Consider the following 26,632-nt stretch of genomic DNA (forward strand, 5'->3'; position numbering starts at 1 on the left):
AAAAAATGAAATAGAAAACAAAAACACAAATACAAATACAAAAATAAAAAAAAAATATAACAAAATAAGAAAATAAACAAAACAAATAAATGAGAGTTTCAATGTCCCCGCAAAAAAGTGGGGAAAACTTCCGTAAAAATCATTTAACCGTAACAAAAGTCGAACTTCATCTGTAACTACTCATATAAGACGACATACAAAATTTAAAATCAATTGGGAGCATAACAAAAAAAGTGCGGAAAACTGTAAATTCACTGAAATCCAATGGCCTCTAACTTCCGTAAAAATCATTCAACCGTAAGCAAAGTAGAAATTAATCTGTAACTTCTCATAGTAAGACTACATAGAAAATTTAAAATCAATTGGTGAAAGCAATACAAACAAGTGCGGAAAACGCGGACGGACGGACGGACGACCGGGATTTCCATTTCCCCTCGATACGTGTCGCAGGGGACAACCCCCCCTCCCCCATGAAAAAAAAAAACAACAAAAATACAAACAAACAAACAAACAAACAAACAAACAAAAAAACCAAAATACAAACACACAAACAAACGAATGAAGACAATTAAAGTGAATGACATAAGATTTTTGTATTTGCAGTCACAACAGAATAAATATCTAATAAAAGATGAAGGGTAATAGCAAAATTACCGAGCAAGTAAACTCTAGGCAATAAATGTTAAGATACTCAAGATACTCTTTCTGACTAAGTTTAGCATACTTAGTTTAAAAAAGTTCAGAGGTATTTCTTTAGCCTAAACGTATATGGAGATTGACCCCTTCAAGAGCTTTAACACATCAACAAAATTTATAGAGAATAATTTACACCAAGATCTTCAATTCATGTTTCATTTATTTTGTAATAAAGAGAAATTGCATTACGAAGATTGATCGTATTTCAACCACAGGTTTGTATTTTCAATTTATGTGCGTATGCATGCACATGATTATAAACATTGGCATGAATGTTCACGAATATTTTTGTCAATATAACATCATCAGGTAAACCTAAACTTGGCGATTCTAAAATTTTGTATCAAGAGGCACTTAGTCAGCTATTCCAAAAAATACCTATTGACAAATATAAAATTATATTTTGATTATAATATTTGAATAAAAGTTTACTCGAACCAATTTCTAACCAATGATTGATAATTGAAAATAAATATACGATGAAACTTCCATATCAATCATATGTTTGTGTTTTTTATGAATTTCAAATACTTAAGTAAAGTAAGTAAATGCAAATATGGCACTGACATTGATATGGTTGTTTTTATAAGCTTCTTCTGTATACATTTAACCAGGTGATGGCTTTAGTTAACATGGAAACATTTCAATATTGTAAAATGATCAACAAGGACATCGTTGATGTAATGATATATCATACCATACCCGATTTCCCCTTTTGGACATATGTAGAATGTCTTGTCTTATGACCTTGTTTGTATTTATCTATATCATCTTCAGTAACTACGGAAAAGCAAATTATAATCTTGTCAAAAATATTTAACGATTCAAAGAAATTTTCCTTTAGATTTATCTATGTTTGTGTTGATGTATTTAAACCCACATTCACGTTTAGAAGTGTAAAAAAATAAATTATAAATCGGTAATGAATTTGGTGACTTCAATCTGTCAGCTCAAAATGATTCTCACGTACTGAGCAAAACGCTATCATTAAGAGTAATTCATTGATTTCAGTTTGTCATACACACGATTTGAATGCGAATACGTGTATATAATTTCATCATTTACTTTGGTCATCGAACCCTTACGATAATCTTTATATTTTCCGTAAAGAATCTGAAAATTCTGGTTGATCATTAAATGCTCTATAACTGCCAGAATGTTAAACAAGTACTACCTTTTAAAAAAGATAGCCGACGCATTAAAATTTTACTTCTAAGTTTCTACATTTCTTCAAGGAGTTATAGAAAATATTCATAAATCCTTGATTTCTTTCAAGAAAATAACACATCGCACGCAATTTCAAATTTTCGATACAGTTTTTTTCGAACGCAATTTCAAGTTTTCTATACAGTTTTGATGAACTAAGTTATCAGTATTTGGCAAATCGGGAAACAGAGTTGCTATCAGGTGACTTGCGTTTCCATAGAGGAGCGTCCTTAAGGTCGAAGGGTAAAAAGCAAAACTATACCGACTGCGCCGGACTGAATCTTGGCCATAATTGTGGATTGTTACAACATACCTGTGTTTATGTGATCATGCTTTTTTATTTCAATAGTTGACTGCTGACATGTTCTGTTCCACCAAATGTCATCATCTAAAACAATTAAAGTTTAACTATCCATGAACACATTGATTAAAACAGATTTATTCAAGTGTATAAGCACAAGCAAATACAGTATACACATTTACGTACAAACTCTAAGTAGAATTCGGAAAGAAGCTAGATAGCTTATACAAAGTTCCGTGTCCTTAAGAGTAAACTTGCGAAAATATTCTTATAAATAAGATGCATGTGGAATGATTTGCTTAATTGACTAGTAAGTAAGACAAACAAATAGAAAAGAACAAAAATGGAATTACAAAATTAATGAAGAGATGCAGTACATGGAAGTCAAGCATTTATAAATCTTTTACTTTTGAAAATAAACTTCTGAACTTAAAGAAAAACTTCTACATTTTGTTCAGCATTTAGAATTTGAGCCATACAACAATAAATTTACAATAATAGGTACATCAAGTGCCATAGAAAATATTATTTCATTTCGTATTAAAGAATATTTTGGACAAAAGAGAAAAAATAATGGGAAGTTGATTCGACATGACCACAGGTGCAATTAGGGGATTTAACAAGGTTACGACTGAACAGATGATCGTTGAGTGAAGCACTGTTTATTCGCAGTCTGGCATGTAATATTTTCCCTGGTCGTGTGTCGAATTGTCCCAAATAACTTCACCATATTCTAAGATTGGCCGAATAAAAGAAAAATACATTTTCTCTGAGGTGATTCTATCAAGAATGAGACGCATCTTTCGTAAAATAGTAATCCTACTATAAACATGTTTTACTATGTAATCAATGTGATCATGCCAAGAACCATTATTTGAAAAAAAATGATACCAAGATGTTTATGAGATTCAACTTCCTGAAGGTCCTGGTCATTCATCATCAAAGGTGGGTGTAATGGCTTTACTGGCTTATGTGAGACTATCATTGATTCAGTTTTTTGTGGATTTAATTTTACTAGCCACCGACAAGACCAACGGTGTGTCTTTTCTAGATTCTCGCAGCATTTTCAGGAGTATCTACAATAACGTATATACTAGTGTCATCTGCGAAGAGCTTGATCGACGCATCATTGTCAGATACTATATCGTTGATAAATAGCATAAACAATAAAGATCCAAGAATGAAGCCTTGCGGATCACTCGCTTTAATTTGTCTCCAATCTGAGTTACTTCCATGCAAGACAACTCTTTGAACCCTCCCCGACAAATAATTTTTAACCAATGTAGCAGCGTTCCCGTAATTCCGTATTTTTCCAGTTTAAATAAGAGTCCAGCATCCCAAACTCGGCCGAATGCTTTACATATATCACAAAAGACGCCCTTATTTCTTTACCACTATCAAGAGATCGACCAATATCATTCGAAAAATTAACTAATTGATTTACAGCTGAATCAACGTTTGTAAACCCAGACTGACTTGGAGTGATTATTTTGTTTCTAACAGAAAATTGTAAACATGTTTATAGACACATCTGTCAAAGCATTTAGAAAGAATACATAATAATGAAATTGGTGCATAATTTTTCACTTCACAGGGGTTATTATAATCTTAAAAATAGGCGTTAAATTTGCTTTCTTCCGTTCCGTTGGGAAGACAGAAGTTGAAAGTGATAAGTTTAAAAAGTTTACATAATGGAAATTTTAACACAGAAGCTGCTTCTTTTAACAAGATCAGGAAATGTTTTACTTGTATCCAAGATTTTTGTCACATCTTCTACCTCACAGTGTGTTCTTCAGAACCGATACAAGGGGGAGTTCAGCATCCGTTGTATCTAGAATTGACTGTAGGGCAAAGAAGTTGTTAAAGACATTTGCCTTGTCCAAGTCATTTGTAATCAGTTTATATCAACCAGTTATGATGGATACCAGAATGTGAGGGTTTAATTCCAGATAACTTGTTACATATTTTCCACCAAGACCGAAATAAACTGTTTGTGTTACTCAACTTATTCATAAAATCAGAGTGATGCTTATCAAGTGCTGCTCTTTTCCTTGGTGTCACTATATTTTTAACATGTTTGAATTTATTCCAATCAGTCGGGTACCAGAGCGCTTAGCTTTTAAGTTAAGGCGTTTTTTCTTTCTAGTCAGTTTTTATAATACCATTACTCAACCACGATGGATCAGACTTTCGAATAGCAACTATCCTGTTTGGGATAGTACTTTCTGTGGCGTGCAGAATAGTGGTAGAAATACCTTTAACAATGTTGTCAATATCATTTAGTTGCTGCTATTATGTTTCGGAATCTATCAAAATCCCCTCCATCGTATTGCCAAATTTCACGCTTGAAAGTGTTTTGAGTAGGTTTTGGGGCATTGATAAAACCAATGATAGGACAATGGTAGCCTAACGAGAGGGGGACCAACACTATCATATGGGATGAAAGAGGGGTTGTCATTAATTATAAGATCAATCATGGATGATGAATGCTCAGTAAAATTTGTAGGTTCTTCTACCAATTGGTGCAAACTATATTTCGTACAGGCATTTTCGTTATTGGGTTATTCATAAATTGATTATCATTAAGATCACGTTACAAAAATACCGTCACAGTTTGCGTCGTTCATGAATACATTCGAATTTACAGATTTTTTTAAAAATACGAAGGGCTTGTTTAAATTGTCGTATCAAGAATTGTAGGGATTATCATTGATCCCAGTGTAAGAAAAAAGTATGCAAAGTTTTGGAATACCAAAATGACGGAATGGTGAAATGACGGACATGAAATAACTACGACTGGACACTTATTGATTAAGGTATAGATATTTAAGACAATAACAGACCAAATATGTAAAAAAATTAAGTTTTTAAAGAAAACAATAATTGTACAATAAAGTGGCAAAAACTTTTTATATAAATCTTTTTCCCTAAAAACAAGCCCTGTCAAAAGAAAACATTTAAGCTTAGCAAAAAGTAAATCAACGAACACTCTGCCTGAATCAAATATTATACTGCCTTCTAATGCGCCTGTAGTGTGATAATGATTTGTAATCGAAATAGCCGAAGCACTTAGTACTTTCATAGTATTATAGTCCTCCCGGATTGAATCCGGTGCATGATGATATTCAGTTGAATTATAATAAACAGATTTTCAATTTCAAAGATCATAAACTATTAATTTAATGCTAGAATAACCTTAGCATTTAAAGTACATACTGTAAAAATACTTTAATTCGTGGATACTAATTTTCGTGATTTGGAAGAAACACATGTTTGCGTATTCTTGAATTCGTGGTTTGGATGTTTTCAGTGTACTCATCAATGGAAATCTCCTTTCGGGAACCAAAATTCGTGGTTTGGCCTACCCACAAGATTCACGAAAATTGGAACCCCACGAACAATAGTACTTTCAAAGTATAGCACAACATTTCGGATTGCCATGTTAATCGACAAGTTAACTAAAGGATTTTAAACATTAAGAAAAGTAATTTAACCACTACATACCTACAATAATTGAAATGTCCACGTTAATCGTTTCCGGTTGATCTGATTTCAAATCACATAAGTTCACCACGTACAGAAAAGATCTGATTGCCGGAATACGTAATAGAGAATCTCGTAAGGCTTCATTGGAAATAGAAGTAACTATAACGATAGAGCCAATAGAAACACGTTCAATTCGGAACCATTGATTAAGTCTTTGAACGGCTCCCATTAATACAGCTGCAATTCGGGAAACTTTCCAAGATTCTGGTACTTGAAATGTCCATTTCACAAGACGATTATTATCCAATGTTTGTACTGAAAAAAGAAATGTGATTCATTTGACTGATTATTGACCCAAGTATTTAGTAATACATATAAAAGTTCTTTGTGCGATATACGTGTTCAATTTATTCACCAAATTAGATTATAGCGTATAAACTAATCAGAAATTGAATACATTCATTATATTTTAATTTTTAAAAAATGATATATCCATCACTTTTATTAGCACTGATTAAACAGCAACTTTAATTTTCCCGCCGTGTAAGTAATTCCAGTAAACAAATTGGCCGCCATTTTAAGACCAGCTGTCATTTCATCTCTTGGAAATGTTCAGTTATTTTCCAAAATTGAAGACACAGTTATTTTTAATTCTCGGACTTTCTCCCGCCAAAACACCAGAACAGGAATATCAATCCGCCTTTCACAAAAGTAAAAATTAACGTGAAAAAAGCAATGAATAATTGAGGATAAAATAAATATAATAATCAATTGGTTATAGTGAATAACTCGTGCATAAAGATTTAACTGGTGCGTGAACACTCGTTTAATCTAGGCGTTCTTAAGCACTAGTGATCATATTTTGGTTATTCAGTCTTTCCCTGCAGCTTGTCGTAAAAGGCGACGACTAAATAGTGCTCAGAAACCTAGCCGGGGATTAGGCGCTCTGCCCACAGAGCAACTGGGATGTGTGCCCCAGGTGATGAATGGGGTATCCCTGGCGTGTTACATGCTGGGGTTGTCAGGCTATAATACGGAAAACCTGACTGCAAACCATAGTGATGCACCGTGTTTTGAAAAATTTCACGTTCCTCCCACGTTAAAGAACCTTGCTGTGGTATTCGATAGGAGTAGGAACCTTTGCGCTCCGGCACAGGAGGCTAAATTGCCGGACTTTACCCATCCTTCCCTTTTTATAGTGGCAACCAAACTTTTTCGACCCTTGTGTCCCATCCTTTTTTTTTTATTTCATCATCGTTTCATGTTCATTTTATCATCCATTTCATGTTCATCGTCTGAATATAGCTGAAATATTGCTGCTCGGACGTAAAACCCCAACAATCAATCAATCAACCAGTTAATTATTCTATTATCATCTGTCTGTACATATAAAGAATTAATTTTGTTTTTATATTATTTGTATTACAAAATTAACGTTACTCGTTCATTACTCTATTTATTCTTTTATTAGAAGAAAGGAATAAGACCATCAGAAATGCGGTTCAAGATGCTGAAACTAGACTTACAGAACAGGTATTCTAACCCAATGTTTGTCTTGCAATATGTTGTTTCAATTTTATTTATTTACTTGAACTTCAAATGTACCTGACATATTGACTTTAAATAGGCGAATTAATTTATGGTTTGGCCTCTACATGTTCAAACTGCATTTTTACTTTTCTCAATTCGCCATCAATGGAAACTATTGGGCTTAAAATTTGACTTTTTGTTTGTGGGAACCTACGTACCTGTTTATTCCTTATCACTTATATAAAAGTTCATTTGGATTCAGTTTGTTTTACAAATAACACACTTAGGATACGTATGTGATGGCCCCACCTTGAAAACGATCTTTTCTAATTTGTTTGCTTGCGTATATACATCTAATCGCATTTGTAAATTTAGATTCAATAGAAATACCGAACGTTGGAAAAAAGGGGGGAGTGAATAGCTATTAGTATTATTAATTAGAAAAAACTCAACGAAACAATGTTGACTAAACCGAAATACTATCTAACAATGAATACCAATGTAATGATACCTACCTTTTAAGAGGCTGTCTCTTAGAAAACAATGCACAAATCGTGCAAAAATGATTTCAGCAATTGCTAATAATTTATATTGTATTGGGAAGGACCCCATGTGAAACAAAAAACTGCCTTTGTATTTTACTTGGAATTTCCTAGGGAATTATGTAAATACTAAGAAAAAGTAATAAAGGGAACCAAGGTTATAGCGGTAATGCAATCCAGAGAAAAAGACCAGACATGGAAAACAGACATACACAACAAAGAACATACTAACTAAAATCATGCATACAAACTAACAAAAGCAAATGAGCAAATCGGACTCCACTAAAACTGGAAGCATGGACCTGGATCACCGGTAGGGTAAACACCCGCCGAGTTGCTCAAAAAAATCAATTACTGCTACTATGAATAGAACAAAGTTTGACAAGAACAGTTAACATTTTGGGAGTATTAATTTACTATCTTCAAACCTAAACATAAATTTTCAGTCAATACAAAGAATGGCTTTTAGACAAAAATCAGTCTGCACATGGTTTTCATAAAGACATCCCTTTCAAATACGAATTTTGGCGAAACACTAGGTCTTTTAGAAGAGGATAAAAACTTAAGACTATCACTTTATAAGCTCACTCAGCCGAAGGCCATAAGAGCTTTTGCTATCTCTTGGCGTCCGTCGTCGTTGTCCGTTGTCGTTAACAATTTTGAAATTAAACTCTTAGCCTGAGTTTACCTGACCAATTAGAACCAAACTTAGTATGAATGCTCCATGTTAGCGTCATTGCTTGAAATTGGAAAAATGATGGTTTTTTCAATATCTTGAAAATTATAATAGATAGAAAGAATCTTTCAGTTGATTAAATGATCCATATGTCCTACCAAAGTCTCTTTTGAGTAAAAATCCCTGTTATAGTTATTGCCATTGAAGGGCAAAACTTTAACCAGGTGCGGGATGAAGGCTACTAGGAGCCTCTTGTATATATAAATGTTTGCACGATTCTTACTTGATTTTTTCATAATGAACATTTTTATATCACGAGCCTTCTTTTAATTTCATTTCTAGGACAATTATCGACAAGATAAAGATGAAATTTCAGATATCAACGTAACTAATGCTGTCTCATTCTCACTAAATTGTGATGAAAGCATGACATTGATTACAGGATGTTGCATATCAAACTCAGGGTTATTAATTTTTGCTGACCAGATAAACTATCGGCTAATGACTATTGACACTAATGATGAAGTTTTCAAAGACATTCCTCTTGAAATCCAGCCTTTTGATGTGGCAGTAGTAGACAATGAAACTGTACCTGTGACATGCACGTTGGACAAAAGTTTAGTTCTTATAGATATTACCAATGGTGAGGTCATTAGGACAATCTATGAAGGTGAAAGATGTTATGGCTTGTGTTATAGTGATGGGAAATTTTTTGTTAATTTCCAAAGCCAAAAAATTAAAGTCATTGACTATGACGGAAACATCTTGTCCGAAATTGATACATTCGGTCATGCCACATACTGCTGTGTACGGAACAATTCTTTTTTCTGTGTAGCACATCGTGCTGGTATCATATATTGTTGTGAAATGAATGGTCTGGTCAAATTGAAATATTTACTTGGAGACAATGATTTCCCTTGTGGAATCGCAGCAGATAAGCGGGGGAATGTGTTTGTGACCTGTAAACTGGGGAATAAGGTTATTGTTATTGACGAGAAGGGGAATAACTCGAAAATAATTCTGACAAATGAAGACGGCATGGACAATCCGCTGGCTATCAGTTACAACGAGAAACGAAACATTTTACTTGTTTGCAATTATTTTGATGAGACGTGTGTCATTATTAAGCCACACTACAATGCATGATTTTATTGTAAATGAAGGATTAATCGCAATAACCCTTCTATAAAAGTACATATTAGCCATAAGGAGTAGACATACGCTTCCAAATGAAATACCTCAATGTAAGGTTTTTAGATGACATTGAAAGTATCTCAAACTGGACAAATGGGTGAATATCAAAATTTTGTAATTTTGACTTCATCCAAATAATTAATTTTTTTTGTTGACGAATCCACGTAGCCAATTTGTGTACTGATGTCTGGAACATACCGGTTAATTACATGTAGGAATAGCAATATCTATGCGTCTATGTTGATACTTACAGTAGTGTAATCAATTGTGATGATCAGGAAAAGTATATCGTGTCAAGCTTACTTTTATATGGTTATAATTTAGACCTGAATATTCATGACATGGCCGCAAATAACTACAAAGAAAAACGCAAAATATCTTATTTAAAATTGTCCAGGAACTATTTTGATAGACATTCTGAAGTTATGGTGAATAGGAAACAATAAATGGATTATTCCTCCGTCTTGTCCTATACCGAAACTTTTAAACAGAAAGGGTCTTTTCTGGCCAATGATAAATAACCGATCCGATCAGTTCAGAGATCATCATGTAGAACACAAATATTTCTGGGAGATTTTATTAAAGAGAAGCTTAACGAGAGAGGACAGTGTGGTATTTTCTCGTATTTTATAGATATGTTAATAGCATTAACATTTTACACAGAAAAAGTGGGTCTTCAAACAATCGTTTCCACAGAAAAAAAACTGCTAATGGGGTTTATTGTCTTTCACCTTTTTGATGAATTATATTCTACACCAAAATAAGTATATTAATCATTTAACACTTAGAGGCCGAGCATATTGCAGTATGTAAGAATTTGATATGATTCTGCACTATTCTACTGAACCTAGATTAACCCATCCTTTCGCCTGAAATACCTGTACCAAGGCAGGACCATTTCTGTACAAGCTGCTCCGGTAATATAAAAATATTTTGCCAGATAACAGAGGAGATGATCGCAATGATTGAAAAAATGTTTCACAGGAATAAATATTGAACGTGTATACATCTTGCAGAGAAAATATGCAAAAAAGACAAATCGAGAAAACATGTCTCCCTTTGAAAACAAAAAGGGCAATACATGTTATACCATAAGCAAGAACCTTATGACAATTGTTTTTTACTTCTTAGATTAATTGACACTGATAAAAACAAAACACACATGGAGTTAACGTGACAATACTGACATAATGCCACCAGCTTATTGAGATGTTTACTGTAACGGATAGTTAGTGGATAAGAACATCATAAGACAATTTTGACCGCCGTTGTGAAAAAAAATGAAATAACCGATTTACATTACTTGCAATCGATATTATTTTGTCTGATATATGGATTAAACAAAGAAGTTGATATTCATAGTATAAATAGTAAAGTTAACAATATACTGGTACATTGTTTTTATTCATTTTTTTCTGTCAATACATCATCTTGCATTTTGTTATATTGTACCCTTACTTAGCTACTCATCTATTGCATTAATACATACAAACACCAAATACAAACAAGTTATATCAGTTATTGTATTTCAAGTCTATGAAAGTCATACAGCATTTAATATTTACAAGTCATAGTTTTGTTTGTGACAAATTTAACCAATGTACATCCATTTAAGTGTCTAATTACGGGTATACAAAAGTTAATTATTGTCTATGTGTCAAAGGTGTTCTTGTGATTTAAATAGACATACGAAGTACCTCGTGATATTCTTAGTATAAATAGTAAAGTTAACAATATACTGGTACATTGTTTTTATTCATTTTTTTCTGTCAATACATCATCTTGCATTTTGTTATATTGTACCCTTACTTAGCTACTCGTCTATTGCATTGATACATACAAACACTAAATACAAACAAGTTATATCAGTTATTGTATTTCAAGTCTATGAAAGTCATACAGCATTTAATATTTACAAGTCATAATTTTGTTTGTGACAAATTTAACCAATGTACATCCATTTAAGTGTCTAATTACGGGTATACACAAGTTAATTATTGTCTATGTGTCAAAGGTGTTCTTGTGATTTAAATAGACATACGAAGTACCTCGAGCAAGTACGTAATTCAATATAAAACAAAAATAAACATCAACATTATGGTAATAACGTACGGTTGACCATGCAGTTGGGCATGAATGTATGATTTCCTGAAAGAAAAAAAAACATATCTGATACAAGCAGTTACTAATATATTGCTGACATCTTAATTGATACATTATGTATAAAACTGTGAGATTTTGATTTTTCGCCTGTTTTGCAAGTTACCCTATCTTGTTTTGAAATATAAAACATTTTGGTAAACCTATTACTATTCCAGGTGCTTTTAATACAATATTTCTACTGTTTTTTTTTTCTTGGTTAAAGCCCTAAACTCCAACTTATGCATGCATATTCCATAATTGGTGCGAAAAATGTTACGTAAATGTGTGATTTCTTATGATTCAAATAGACAAGCCACCATTTTGGGCATCCGTTAAGTATTTTAGGTCTCTATTTACTTCATATCTATAATTTCAAAAAATAATCCCAGTGTAAAATATCCACATCCAGGTTTCATTAGTGAATATGTTATTTTCAATATTATTGAAATAAAGAAAGAATAACAAAAGTTTCAGTACAGAGCCTTGAAGTATTTGGGTTTACATTTCATTATTAATATATGTCACTGCTTGGGTTCTATTTATGATGTAATTTCTTAACCATAAAAATAATTCTTTGATGGATATTCAATTTAGAAGGGAATAAAATTGTTAAACGCAATAATGCACCATAGTATAACCCCTTTAAAAATATATAGAAAATACTTACAGAAAACACCAAAAGGTCCGCAATAAGTGTAAACATACCTTAATGTAAGCTCTGGCAAACCCTGACAACAAAAGTTATAAAATCCACGGTAACAGAACGATGACACTCCTTCAAGATAACCTAAAAAGTCAAAAGACGACACGAAGACACATTAATGGCCAACACTGACATAATTATTTGACTATTTAGTATATTTTACCAGATGTGTTACTTTTAGATTCGATGTATTTCTATCCACAATAAAGTCATTCATTTGTCACAAAGTGGCTAGGTCATAGAGTTCACTACGGTTCTCTATTACAATTTTTAATCACATCGCTATCTTGAGAGTGCGTTTAAACTACTGAAGTATTTATCAAAATTTAGATGTCCATTTCAGGAAAGGTAAGATGTATTTTATCCTCTACTGGAAGTGGTAAGTTTGATATTTTTTTCTAATCACAGCACTATTCAATATTTTATGACTTTGTTCGTATTGCCAGGTTTGACTTTTTTCAAAACACAGTTTATTTTGAGTTTTAGTCTTTTCTTAATCAAATAAACTGCTCCTAAAATATGTTCTATATTTGAGGTACATGAATATCCTTACACAGGTCTGGCTATGATAAATGTTAATATGTCATCTATCGTATTAATACGTTCGTATACATGAGATATACATGATTTTTCCTAGAAAACGTATGACCTGCGTTCTTTATCGAACGCTTTATTGCTTTATTTTATCAAGATAAGATAAAATTCGAAATTTACAAAAAAAAAAAAAAAAAAAAAAAAATAGGAATGAAGCATGATTTTGTTTTTTTCCTTGCCTTAATCCAAATTTGTCGATTTCGGAAGTTTGTCCACTATTTTATAGTTGTTTTCTGCGCTTGTAGCATGATACCTGGTTAGCAATGAATTATTTCACCCTAATGTCAGTGTTGGCCATTAATGTGTCTTCGTGTCGTCTTTTGACTTTTTAGTTTATCTTGAAGGAGTGTCATCGTTCTGTTACCGTGGATTTTATAACTTTTGTTGTCAGGGTTTGCCAGAGCTTACATTAAGGTATGTTTACACTTATTGCGGACCTTTTGGTGTTTTCTGTAAGTATTTTCTATATATAGTTTTAAAGGGGTTATACTATGGTGCATTATTGCGTTTAACAATTTTATTCCCTTCTAAATTGAATATCCATCAAAGAATTATTTTTATGGTTAAGAAATTACATCATAAATAGAACCCAAGCAGTGACATATATTAATAATGAAATGTAAACCCAAATACTTCAAGGCTCTGTACTGAAACTTTTGTTATTCTTTCTTTATTTCAATAATATTGAAAATAACATATTCGCTAATGAAACCTGGATGTGGATATTTTACACTGGGAATATTTTTTGAAATTATAGATATGAAGTAAATAGAGACCTAAAATACTTAACGGATGCCCAAAATGGTGGCTTGTCTATTTGAATCATAAGAAATCACACATTTACGTAACATTTTTCGCACCAATTATGGAATATGCATGCATAAGTTGGAGTTTAGGGCTTTAACCAAGAAAAAAAAAACAGTAGAAATATTGTATTAAAAGCACCTGGAATAGTAATAGGTTTACCAAAATGTTTTATATTTCAAAACAAGATAGGGTAACTTGCAAAACAGGCGAAAAATCAAAATCTCACAGTTTTATACATAATGTATCAATTAAGATGTCAGCAGTATATTAGTAACTGCTTGTATCAGATATGTTTTTTTTTCTTTCAGGAAATCATACATTCATGCCCAACTGCATGGTCAACCGTACGTTATTACCACAATGTTGATGTTTATTTTTGTTTTATATTGAATTACTTACTTGCTCGAGGTACTTCGTATGTCTATTTAAATCACAAGAACACCTTTGACACATAGACAATAATTAATTTTTGTATACCCGTAATTAGACACTTAAATGGATGTACATTGGTTAAATTTGTCACAAACAAAACTATGACTTGTAAATATTAAATGCTGTATGACTTTCATAGACTTGAAATACAATAACTGATATAACTTGTTTGTATTTGGTGTTTGTATGTATTAATGCAATAGATGAGTAGCTAAGTAAGGGTACAATATAACAAAATGCAAGATGATGTATTGACAGAAAAAAATGAATAAAAACAATGTACCAGTATATTGTTAACTTTACTATTTATACTATGAATATCAACTTCTTTGTTTAATCCATATATCAGACAAAATAATATCGATTGCAAGTAATGTAAATCGGTTATTTCATTTTTTTTCACAACGGCGGTCAAAATTGTCTTATGATGTTCTTATCCACTAACTATCCGTTACAGTAAACATCTCAATAAGCTGATGGCATTATGTCAGTATTGTCACGTTAACTCCATGTGTGTTTTGTTTTTATCAGTGTCAATTAATCTAAGAAGTAAAAAACAATTGTCATAAGGTTCTTGCTTATGGTATAACATGTATTGCCCTTTTTGTTTTCAAAGGGAGACATGTTTTCTCGATTTGTCTTTTTTGCATATTTCCTCTGCAAGATGTATACACGTTCAATATTTATTCCTGTGAAACATTTTTTCAATCATTGCGATCATCTCCTCTGTTATCTGGCAAAATATTTTTATATCACCGGAGCAGCTTGTACAGAAATGGTCCTGCCTTGGTACAGGTATTTCAGGCGAAAGGATGGGTTAATCTAGGTTCAGTAGAATAGTGCAGAATCATATCAAATTCTTACATACTGCAATATGCTCGGCCTCTAAGTGTTAAATGATTAATATACTTATTTTGGTGTAGAATATAATTCATCAAAAAGGTGAAAGACAATAAACCCCATTAGCAGTTTTTTTTTCTGTGGAAACGATTGTTTGAAGACCCACTTTTTCTGTGTAAAATGTTAATGCTATTAACATATCTATAAAATACGAGAAAATACCACACTGTCCTCTCTCGTTAAGCTTCTCTTTAATAAAATCTCCCAGAAATATTTGTGTTCTACATGATGATCTCTGAACTGATCGGATCGGTTATTTATCATTGGCCAGAAAAGACCCTTTCTGTTTAAAAGTTTCGGTATAGGACAAGACGGAGGAATAATCCATTTATTGTTTCCTATTCACCATAACTTCAGAATGTCTATCAAAATAGTTCCTGGACAATTTTAAATAAGATATTTTGCGTTTTTCTTTGTAGTTATTTGCGGCCATGTCATGAATATTCAGGTCTAAATTATAACCATATAAAAGTAAGCTTGACACGATATACTTTTCCTGATCATCACAATTGATTACACTACTGTAAGTATCAACATAGACGCATAGATATTGCTATTCCTACATGTAATTAACCGGTATGCTCCAGACATCAGTACACAAATTGGCTACGTGGATTCGTCAACAAACAAAAATTAATTATTTGCATGAAGTCAAAATTACCAAATTTTGATATTCACCCATTTGTCCAGTTTGAGATACTTTCAATGTCATCTAAAAACCTTACATTGAGGTATTTCATTTGGAAGCGTATGTCTACTGCTTGTGGCTAGTATGTTTAGTGTACTTTTATAGAAGGGTTATTGCGATTAATCCTTTCATTTACAATAAAATCATGCATTGTAGTGTGGCTTAATAATGACACACGTCTCATCAAAATAATTGCAAACAAGTAAAATGTTTCGTTTCTCGTTGTAACTGATAGCCAGCGGATTGTCCATGCCGTCTTCATTTGTCAGAATTATTTTCGAGTTATTCCCCTTCTCGTCAATAACAATAACCTTATTCCCCAGTTTACAGGTCACAAACACATTCCCCCGCTTATCTGCTGCGATTCCACAAGGGAAATCATTGTCTCCAAGTAAATATTTCCATTTGACCAGACCATTCATTTCACAACAATATATGATACCAGCACGATGTGCTACACAGAAAATAGAATTGTTCCGTACACAGCAGTATGTGGCATGACCGAATGTATCAATTTCGGACAAGATGTTTCCGTCATAGTCAATGACTTTAATTTTTTGGCTTTGGAAATTAACAAAAAATTTCCCATCACTATAACACAAGCCATAACATCTTTCACCTTCATAGATTGTCCTAATGACCTCACCATCGGTAATATCTATAAGAACTAAACTTTTGTCCAACGTGCATGTCACAGCTACAGTTTCATTGTCTACTACTGCCACATCAAAAGGCTGAATTTCAAGAGGAATGTCTTTGAAAACTTCATCATTAGTGTCAATAGTCATTAGCCGATAGTTTATCTGGTCAGCAAAAATTAATAACCCTGAGTTTGATATGCAACATCCTGTAATCAATGTCATGCTTTCATCACAATTTAGTGAGAATGAGACAGCATTAGTTACGTTGATATCTGAAATTTCATCTTTATCTTGTCGATAATTGTCCTAGAAATGAAATTAAAAGAAGGCTCGTGATATAAAAATGTTCGTTATGAAAAAATCAAGTAAGAATCGTGCAAACATTTATATATACAAGAGGCTCCTAGTAGCCTTCATCCCGCACCTGGTTAAAGTTTTGCCTTTCAATGGCAATAACTATAACAGGGATTTTTACTCAAAAGAGAATTTGGTAGGACATATGGATCATTTAATCAACTGAAAGATTCTTTCTATCTATTATAATTTTCAAGATATTGAAAAAAACCATCATTTTTCCAATTTCAAGCAATGACGCTAACATGGAGCATTCATACTAAGTTTGGTTCTAATTGGTCAGGTAAACTCAGGCTAAGAGTTTAATTTCAAAATTGTTAACGACAACGGACAACGACGACGGACGCCAAGAGATAGCAAAAGCTCTTATGGCCTTCGGCTGAGTGAGCTTATAAAGTGATAGTCTTAAGTTTTTATCCTCTTCTAAAAGACCTAGTGTTTCGCCAAAATTCGTATTTGAAAGGGATGTCTTTATGAAAACCATGTGCAGACTGATTTTTGTCTAAAAGCCATTCTTTGTATTGACTGAAAATTTATGTTTAGGTTTGAAGATAGTAAATTAATACTCCCAAAATGTTAACTGTTCTTGTCAAACTTTGTTCTATTCATAGTAGCAGTAATTGATTTTTTTTAGCAACTCGGCGGGTGTTTACCCTACCGGTGATCCAGGTCCATGCTTCCAGTTTTAGTGGAGTCCGATTTGCTCATTTGCTTTTGTTAGTTTGTATGCATGATTTTAGTTAGTATGTTCTTTGTTGTGTATGTCTGTTTTCCATGTCTGGTCTTTTTCTCTGGATTGCATTACCGCTATAACCTTGGTTCCCTTTATTACTTTTTCTTAGTATTTACATAATTCCCTAGGAAATTCCAAGTAAAATACAAAGGCAGTTTTTTGTTTCACATGGGGTCCTTCCCAATACAATATAAATTATTAGCAATTGCTGAAATCATTTTTGCACGATTTGTGCATTGTTTTCTAAGAGACAGCCTCTTAAAAGGTAGGTATCATTACATTGGTATTCATTGTTAGATAGTATTTCGGTTTAGTCAACATTGTTTCGTTGAGTTTTTTCTAATTAATAATACTAATAGCTATTCACTCCCCCCTTTTTTCCAACGTTCGGTATTTCTATTGAATCTAAATTTACAAATGCGATTAGATGTATATACGCAAGCAAACAAATTAGAAAAGATCGTTTTCAAGGTGGGGCCATCACATACGTATCCTAAGTGTGTTATTTGTAAAACAAACTGAATCCAAATGAACTTTTATATAAGTGATAAGGAATAAACAGGTACGTAGGTTCCCACAAACAAAAAGTCAAATTTTAAGCCCAATAGTTTCCATTGATGACGAATTGAGAAAAGTAAAAATGCAGTTTGAACATGTAGAGGCCAAACCATAAATTAATTCGTCTATTTAAAGTCAATATGTCAGGTACATTTGAAGTTCAAGTAAATAAATAAAATTGAAACAACATATTGCAAGACAAACATTGGGTTAGAATACCTGTTCTGTAAGTCTAGTTTCAGCATCTTGAACCGCATTTCTGATGGTCTTATTCCTTTCTTCTAATAAAAGAATAAATAGAGTAATGAACGAGTAACGTTAATTTTGTAATACAAATAATATAAAAACAAAATTAATTCTTTATATGTACAGACAGATGATAATAGAATAATTAACTGGTTGATTGATTGATTGTTGGGGTTTTACGTCCGAGCAGCAATATTTCAGCTATATTCAGACGATGAACATGAAATGGATGATAAAATGAACATGAAACGATGATGAAATAAAAAAAAAAAGGATGGGACACAAGGGTCGAAAAAGTTTGGTTGCCACTATAAAAAGGGAAGGATGGGTAAAGTCCGGCAATTTAGCCTCCTGTGCCGGAGCGCAAAGGTTCCTACTCCTATCGAATACCACAGCAAGGTTCTTTAACGTGGGAGGAACGTGAAATTTTTCAAAACACGGTGCATCACTATGGTTTGCAGTCAGGTTTTCCGTATTATAGCCTGACAACCCCAGCATGTAACACGCCAGGGATACCCCATTCATCACCTGGGGCACACATCCAGTTGCTCTGTGGGCAGAGCGCCTAATCTCCGGCTAGGTTTCTGAGCACTATTTAGTCGTCGCCTTTTACGACAAGCTGCAGGGAAAGACTGAATAACCAAAATATGATCACTAGTGCTTAAGAACGCCTAGATTAAACGAGTGTTCACGCACCAGTTAAATCTTTATGCACGAGTTATTCACTATAACCAATTGATTATTATATTTATTTTATCCTCAATTATTCATTGCTTTTTTCACGTTAATTTTTACTTTTGTGAAAGGCGGATTGATATTCCTGTTCTGGTGTTTTGGCGGGAGAAAGTCCGAGAATTAAATTACCGAATTTATTTCACAGTGTGAATAATCCAAAAAAAAATTTAGCTGGAAGCATTCGATAAAAAAAAATGTTATCTGTAAGATAAAGCAATTTATACTTCCGTACAACAACAGCTGTATTCAAACATACGAACGGAAAACATATTTATTATATAAAACTGCATTTGATCATAAAACATTGAACGATATCAGAAACACTTACTAAATTACGTAAGCTATCACAATAGCAATTAAAAACAAGTCGGTGTCGAAACTAATTATTTTACTTTCAAAAAGCAGAAAAAATTGTTAACTAAATGGATAACCATGAATGAATGTTGAGATTAATTATTGTCGATTGCACAATTAAAACATTTCAAAGGAACAGATGAATACAATAAGTACATATTTGTTTAAAAAAAAGCAATTGTCTACTTCTAGTCACATCCAGGGATTGACATGATTTGTTGCTGACCTAATGTTTTATTTGAATTTCATGAGTCTAATAGTACAGGTTTTCAATATAACATGCTTTTTAATAAAACAAAATAAGTCATTTTCCTACTTTTTGACGAAATGTTTATTTTAGCAGAACTTGATTGTTGGTTAAAATGTGTCAGATTACTCACAGACGATCATAAAATGACAAACATCATTTTGTGAATTAAATCTCTTGTTTATACCTATACTATATAACATATTTATCAAAAACGGGTTCTGTCAGTACTCAACATGTAAAAGTATCTGGAAACGGCGATATTCTTAATAGCACCAATTAACAACAATTGCATTTCATCATCTATTTCATATCTAATGACTATGGTTTTTTGGTAACAAATAACTAAAATGTGTTATAGATTTGTCTCCTATAAACAAAATGTCAGCGATCGTCGTTGGTTGTGTAACAGTTTGTTTGTGAGTACCATTTATACTTATGATAGCTATATATTTTTGGTTTTACTCTTGTAGAATGTAACTCTGACATAAATAGTAAGTGTTTTTCTCTGACAAAAATCAGGCAGAGGGTGAATCGTGATTGGAAAAAGCCACAAGTCTTGCAATGAAATCTGATACAAAATTTTGCCTCCTGAAATGACAGTCATTCGAGTATATGGTGTGTAGATAATATGAATGACATTGCAAATTCATCATCACTTACTGCTTGCTTTTCAATATCATCCATCCTAGTGTAACTTTAATCTCGTTTTCCCCATCCCCTGACACCCCTGTCAATTTGTTTTCAATAGACAATAACCTGTGTACATTGTCAAATTTGTTTTTCTTTTCTGAGCCTTATTCATTCTTTGCTTTCAATTTTGCCGATTCTTACAAATGCCAGCCCTTAACATGCAAGTGTGTGTGTTTCAATTCCACAGGATTGCCTTGCAAATTCATGCTTAACTATTGACTAACGGATGTTGATTGATACCCACAAGACAATTGTACCGTGTACTAACGACCACTAGTATGTCATTCTGGTGTTTTGACAACTCCAGCAAAATGACATTTCAACTAAAGCACCATACCTTGTTCAGACCCAGTTGAAGGTTGGACCATTCCTTGTTCAGGCTCAGTGGAAAGTCGGCCAATTTGCTTCATTCCCTTCTTGCATATTGATACATCATCTTCTAAAACGATAAAATGATAAACGACTTTGTTACTATTTCAGAGGGAAGAAACAAAACAATTTCCTTAGTGTGGGGAAGCAAAATTTATTTACTTGACTCTGAAATGTTATATAGTATTGTATTTTACACTTCGATCAAACGGATTTATAAATTGATGACTCACACAGAATTTGCGCAGTCCATCAAGAAAATCGGTAAATTGGAGGCAAATTTTGCTAAGTGACAATTTGTTGGATAATAACTCAAGAGCAGACAGGTGGAATATTATTACAAAGGATAAACTAGTCCGTTTTGTTAGGTAAAACCTGTTGTACATGTATGACATATTGAAGATGGCTTCATTCTGTACATGTATACATACCACAAAGTACTGTAAAGTCCACGTCTATTGTTTCAGGCGTTTGTGTATCTAAAACACACACATCAATTACGTACTGCAAAAACGATCTTATTGCGGCATGTAATAAACCAATGTCTAGTAAAACAACGCTTGGTGCCGAGGTAACTATTATCAGAGATCCAACATAGACACATTCAACTTTAAACCAGTGTTTGAGTAGTTGCGTGGTTCCATTTAGAACAGTTGATATTTGAGAAACATTCCACAAAGTCGGTGTATGAAATTTCCACTCCACAAAACATCCTTTGTCCCCGGAAACTGAAAAACAATATTAAATTGTATATATACATATATTCTTATTTAAGGTAGTCTATATGTAAATATCCAACAATTTATTTAATGATATACATATATATATATCATGCAAACCGAAGAGTGTTTAATGTGCCGTGCGCCATGTGACACTGAACAAGCGCAATTTCATCTCTTTTCATCTTGGACAGTAATATGAATGGACAATTTGAAGTTAACCATATTCATACAATTCGACAGCATTTACAAGCAGAAAACGAAAAGTCCTTGTACAATGTACATGTAGAACGGCCATTTGAAAATAGTCCAAAGACGATCCAATAAGGGTTTCCTTACCTTGTTTGTCTTTTGTTGTTGTAATTTCTTCATCTTCTCCTAAAACGGATTCAATATTTATTCAATGAGCAATAACATGAACAAAAATGCATACATTATAAGCAGATATCAGGTTGAATTGTAATTACTTTAAAAGTTAAGAGTGTATGATATTGGTTTATTTCTTTATATAACAAATTTCATTTCAAATACGTATTTAACTTTATCACCAGCTTAAAAATATCAATAAATATGCTAACTTATTATTAAGAAATGAACATTCAAAGAGTCATTTGTGTATTTGTATTTAGCATTTGATCATTTTTTTGGTGAATTAGCTATCATTTATTGTTTGATAAACGTTTATTTCTGTTTCCAATTATTACATTGTTTGTTTTGACTAAGATGATCTAGAACTGCTAACCACCTTTATCTGCTGACCATTGATCTTTATACTGTTCTAAGCCACTTTCCATAATGTTGAATGTTAATTCTTCCATTTTAACTGTAATATGATCTACAATGGAGATTTTAAGGTGCATTAAGGTATGGTGGTATTGTTTAAACGGTAACTCATACATGCAATTCACGTGTTTTGTCACTGCAGGTTATGTTTCTGTAAAAAACCTTCCTCGAAGAAATAACAATAAAATTTAAAAAAAGTTATCAAATTATATTTTAAGTGGTGATGGATGAAAGTTTTGAATGAAAAGGCGGATGCATTGGTTGGCATATTTTTGGATAAAAACTAGGGGAGTCCGAAAATCTGTCAAAAAATAAAGACTGAACATTCCCAGCAAACACCCTTATGCAATTATGTGGCATTGGGCCAAGTCAACAAATTGATAAAGAGCAAAATAATATATATTCGTGTTCATGTAAAACATTAATATGTCAATTTATTGCAAAACAATATAATATACACAACATCGCGCAAACAAAAACGCGTGTTTAAAATGTCAATATTATGACATCTTCTATTACAGAAAGACCTTGTAAACCAAATTTTATGGTTTGGTATAAAATAAAATGTTTGATATTTGAACATTTTGGTTAAAATCTATTTAAGTAGTAGCTTTTTTATGAATCATACAAGTTTAGTTTAAACATATTTATTTGCTCAAAAATACAAGCAATTGGATTGGACTCAAGTTATAACAACATATATGGAGGTCCTCACCAATGCAAACAATTATGATTACAAAGAATGCATAATGACGGCAATTAGATATAACTAGAAATAACAATAGAAATGAAAAGGTAATGCAAATTAACATGAACGATATGAAATTGAAACTAGGAAATGGAATAAGAGGGGGTCTTGCAAAAGAACGGGGTTGGAGTAACGTGAGAGATAGTCATTTCAAACATTGTATATACATGTACATGTAGTATTATTCAAACCTTTTCGTTTGTTTTAGAATCATACAAACTCTGTAATATGTGATACACCCCCCTCAAAAAACAAAAACAAAAATATGCATTTTTATTTTTGTTATTAATTTGCTATATAGGTCTACATGATGAAATGTACAATTATTAATTCCAATCTCTCTGCTCATAGGAAATTATCTACATTGAAAATCCAACAGTTTCTTTTGTATTTTAGTGTTTTTTACAGAGTTATCCCCCTAAATATTGAATTCTACAGTTAATTCAATATATTTTTTATCTCATAAGATCAAGGGTTATATGAAAACCCACATTAATTTCTGTTTACTATCACATTTTAAACAAAAGCCATTAATATTAAAGCAATTTAAAGGCAGTGCAAAGAAGTAACAATATGCCATATCGTAATGTGGAAAATTAAATCGTATAACTTACGAATTATCTCATTTTTCATTGTTGTAATTGTATTTTCCAGTCTATTAGTTTGTTCATCTAGGATTTGTGATATCAAATTTATCGTCTTTACATGTTCATTCCTAACTGTGTCTGTCACCTTAAATGTATATTTATTTTTCATGCAAAAGAAAACTAACTTACACAATAGGAAACAAAGTTGATTTTATTCTGACTTTGAACACTTTAAGAAACATCTGTGAAAATAGAAAGTAGAATTCATATTAAATTTGCTTAACCATATCTTATATTTAAGATCACAAAGTATAGAAAATGGAATTAAGGTTGAATTGAAAGGAACTGTAAGAAGAAACAACTATCTTAATAGTTGCTTTATTCAGAGAATGAATTGATCATACGATATATACACCTCACTAGAATATAATTGTATTTGTATTTTACAACCACCTTTAACAATGGTCATTTAAGATGTTTGAGTTGCCAAATTCTGTCTAATGAAAACAGGAATTTAAAATTGCCCACAACTCGATTTTGTAAAAGGCCCAAACCAGTTACTTAGTAAAATCATATTCTTTTCAAAATGTTAATTCCCTCTAGTTGACGGCTTTGTTTATATTTTGACAGTATGGTTTCCGGTGATGGAGCGGGGAATATCCTTTAACTGGTTTAATTGGACATAGTGTAGTTTAGACTAAATGTTTTGGCTTTTTTTATTTAGCTTTTAGTTTGCAATACAAACCTTTTCAATCTCAGCTTTAACCAAATTCAAAAGTCTGTCCGTATGAATTACATCAAAATTTGCCATTTTCAATAAATCTATTTGACTTCTAACGGAATCTTCATATTCAGGAATTTCAGACAGCTTTGACGCCAAACCCATAACGGAGCTTTCCAGTTTATCCCACCAATACTTGAGTCGAACCTGATCAAAGTTTGTTACACTCCCTACATGCGCTAGGTTGTTTCGTATTTTCCGAACTGTGTCAAGCCACAGGCTATCATCTGAGTCAAGTGTACAACAGTTCTTTATTAGTGTATGCAACATAGTTATGTCAAACTGATCTAAGGAACAAGAAGTATTGACTGACAATCCACAAACACAGTACTGTTTACCTCTAATGAAATGGCCAGGGATAGAGATGTTTGGTAAATTGAATAACTTTTGAAACTGCTCCTTGTTCAATACTTTTCCTCCAGTAATATGAATAGCGTCGCAGTAGCCCTGACAGCATTTTGTATGATCGTTCCACAAATGGTATATCTTATGCTTGTTATGTTTTAAGAAATTTATTATAGAGTTGTTGTAAATAGGCAAAATAATGAACTTTGTATACACTTTTGTTACCTTCAAGGATAACTCATAAGATAACATAATAAGTCTAAGAAATTCTGTTATATTTTTTGTTGAATCCTCGTTCATATTTTGTAGATAAGCAGTAATGATCTGTAAAAAACCGTCATTGATATTAATCTACTAATACATTAGCAACTACTGCAGTATATACTGCATGATTTTTAAGAGATCACATAAAACATTTTTATTTTTAGTTTGGATGACCTTACCGACGACTTTAAAATACAATGTGTAACAATAGGTAAGGTTTTAAATACAGTGCGCTTCAATAATTCAAACTTGTCAACTTTAGCTGTTGGGTGATTTAAAGTTATTCTATAAATTGTGTACATCGTTTGCTGTTGATAAGTTTCATGGAGCTTTTAGCTACTAACTGTAAAAACTAATCTGATAATAAAATGTATGCTCTTTCTTTGTGCATAGTATTTTCTATAAGAACAGGCAGTTTTCTATTTTAATGAACAAAGGACAAAGATCTGGTTCAATAAGTCCTATCATGAACGTGTTATATTTCGGTTACAATTTTGGAGGTTTAAACATTTGAAAAGCACACTAAAGGTGATAGTTTACATATAAAGGACATACAAATGATTTAAATATCAATTACAAATCTTCATATAAAAATAACAATGAAGCAGTGTGTGTAAGTATTCTGAGAGATTTAAATTACATGAATAAATATTCCGAACCTACAAATATTTTTCCTTTTTGGGTATTGACGAGAGGCAGATGCACATATACCCTCACACTTTAAAGTAACACAAAAAGATTTTTTCTGCCTTTCACTTTTGAACCACCGAATTCCAACCATTAAATGACAAATTTACAACTTGAACACAGCTGTTTTAGTATTATCACCATTATTACCGATACAGAAAAAAACTTGCCTCTGAATTATTAAATATGTTGTCGCTGAAATTTCATACCAATCATAATAAGGGTAACAGGTTAACAAGCCCAGAAAGAAAATGTCAATGAAGATATAAATATTGCGGTGAAAAAAAAATGTATACACTTATCATTGTTGACACTTTCTAAATTGGTGGTATGATCTTATTATTGCAAACACGTTTTTGGCTAAATCTAGATTGCGGTGAATCGTGATTGCTTTGCTTTAATAGTTTCGGTAAATATTTAAAAATTATCCGAATAACAAAAATATTTTCAGTATTACCTTATATGTTATGTATAAATACGAGATCTAGCTGGAAAAGAATCCACTTATTACCAATATGGCGGATGACTATTTATATATATTTAAATGGTTTAATTTTTAACTTGCACACTATAGAAAAGATCAGTAGAGTAAATACCACATTTAAAGAGAATGATGTAATTGTGTGTATTTCTGAAATTGTAAAGACATACACCAGAAAAGAAAATGTATACATCGTAGAAAGAGTAATCAACGGAACCAAGGTTATAACGGTAATCAAAAGAATGTAATCTAGGGACAAAGTCCAGACATGGAAAACATACATACACAACAAAGAACATAAAGTAACTAAAATTATACATACAAAGTAACAAAAGTAAATGAGCAACTCGGACTCCACTAAAAACTGGGAGCATGGACCAGGTGCACCGGTAGGATAAGCTTCCTGTACT

General features: G+C 32.4%; 3 protein-coding genes across 7 annotated transcripts in view; 1 reads left to right on the forward strand and 2 right to left on the reverse strand.

The window, feature by feature from the left end:
- The window catches only part of LOC148599441 (uncharacterized), a 24,154-nt gene extending 15,324 nt beyond the window's left edge, over window positions 1–8,830 (reverse strand). Inside the window, exons 1-3 of the mRNA XM_088558508.1 lie at window positions 8,721–8,830; window positions 5,708–6,004; window positions 2,216–2,290 (exon numbers count right to left, since the gene is read on the reverse strand). Coding sequence (XP_088414634.1) covers window positions 2,216–2,290; window positions 5,708–6,004; window positions 8,721–8,742 — 394 coding nt within the window. The 5' untranslated portion in view covers window positions 8,743–8,830. The remainder of the gene's footprint in view (window positions 1–2,215; window positions 2,291–5,707; window positions 6,005–8,720) is intronic.
- LOC148599442 (uncharacterized) lies at window positions 6,559–11,072 on the forward strand. Its single transcript, XM_088557304.1, has 2 exons — window positions 6,559–7,222; window positions 8,780–11,072. The coding sequence occupies exon 2, from the start codon at window positions 8,864–8,866 to the stop codon at window positions 9,581–9,583; it is 720 nt and encodes a 239-aa protein (XP_088413430.1). The 5' UTR covers window positions 6,559–7,222; window positions 8,780–8,863; the 3' UTR covers window positions 9,584–11,072.
- Window positions 11,073–14,541: 3,469 nt separating this feature from the next.
- On the reverse strand, window positions 14,542–26,270 carry LOC148599443 (uncharacterized). Of its 5 annotated transcripts, none has more exons than XM_088558502.1 (9): window positions 26,199–26,270; window positions 24,410–25,114; window positions 23,692–23,809; window positions 22,292–22,381; window positions 21,886–21,924; window positions 21,259–21,555; window positions 20,796–20,897; window positions 18,403–18,464; window positions 14,542–16,844 (listed from the first exon to the last, which is right to left on the reverse strand). In XM_088558502.1, the coding sequence occupies exons 2-9, from the start codon at window positions 25,088–25,090 to the stop codon at window positions 16,041–16,043; spliced, it is 2,193 nt and encodes a 730-aa protein (XP_088414628.1). In that variant the 5' UTR covers window positions 25,091–25,114; window positions 26,199–26,270; the 3' UTR covers window positions 14,542–16,040. The 5 variants fall into 5 exon arrangements, with proteins under 5 accessions (XP_088414628.1, XP_088414629.1, XP_088414630.1 ...); XM_088558503.1 differs by having other exon boundaries at window positions 21,886–21,921; window positions 22,289–22,381; XM_088558504.1 differs by having other exon boundaries at window positions 20,796–20,894; window positions 22,289–22,381.
- Window positions 26,271–26,632: the final 362 nt, after the last annotated feature.

The sequence above is a fragment of the Perna viridis genome, chromosome 13 (genome assembly GCF_037379345.1).
Source record: "Perna viridis isolate PV_CMFRI_1.1 ecotype Kerala chromosome 13, ASM3737934v1, whole genome shotgun sequence".
Lineage (NCBI taxonomy): Eukaryota > Metazoa > Mollusca > Bivalvia > Mytilida > Mytilidae > Perna > Perna viridis.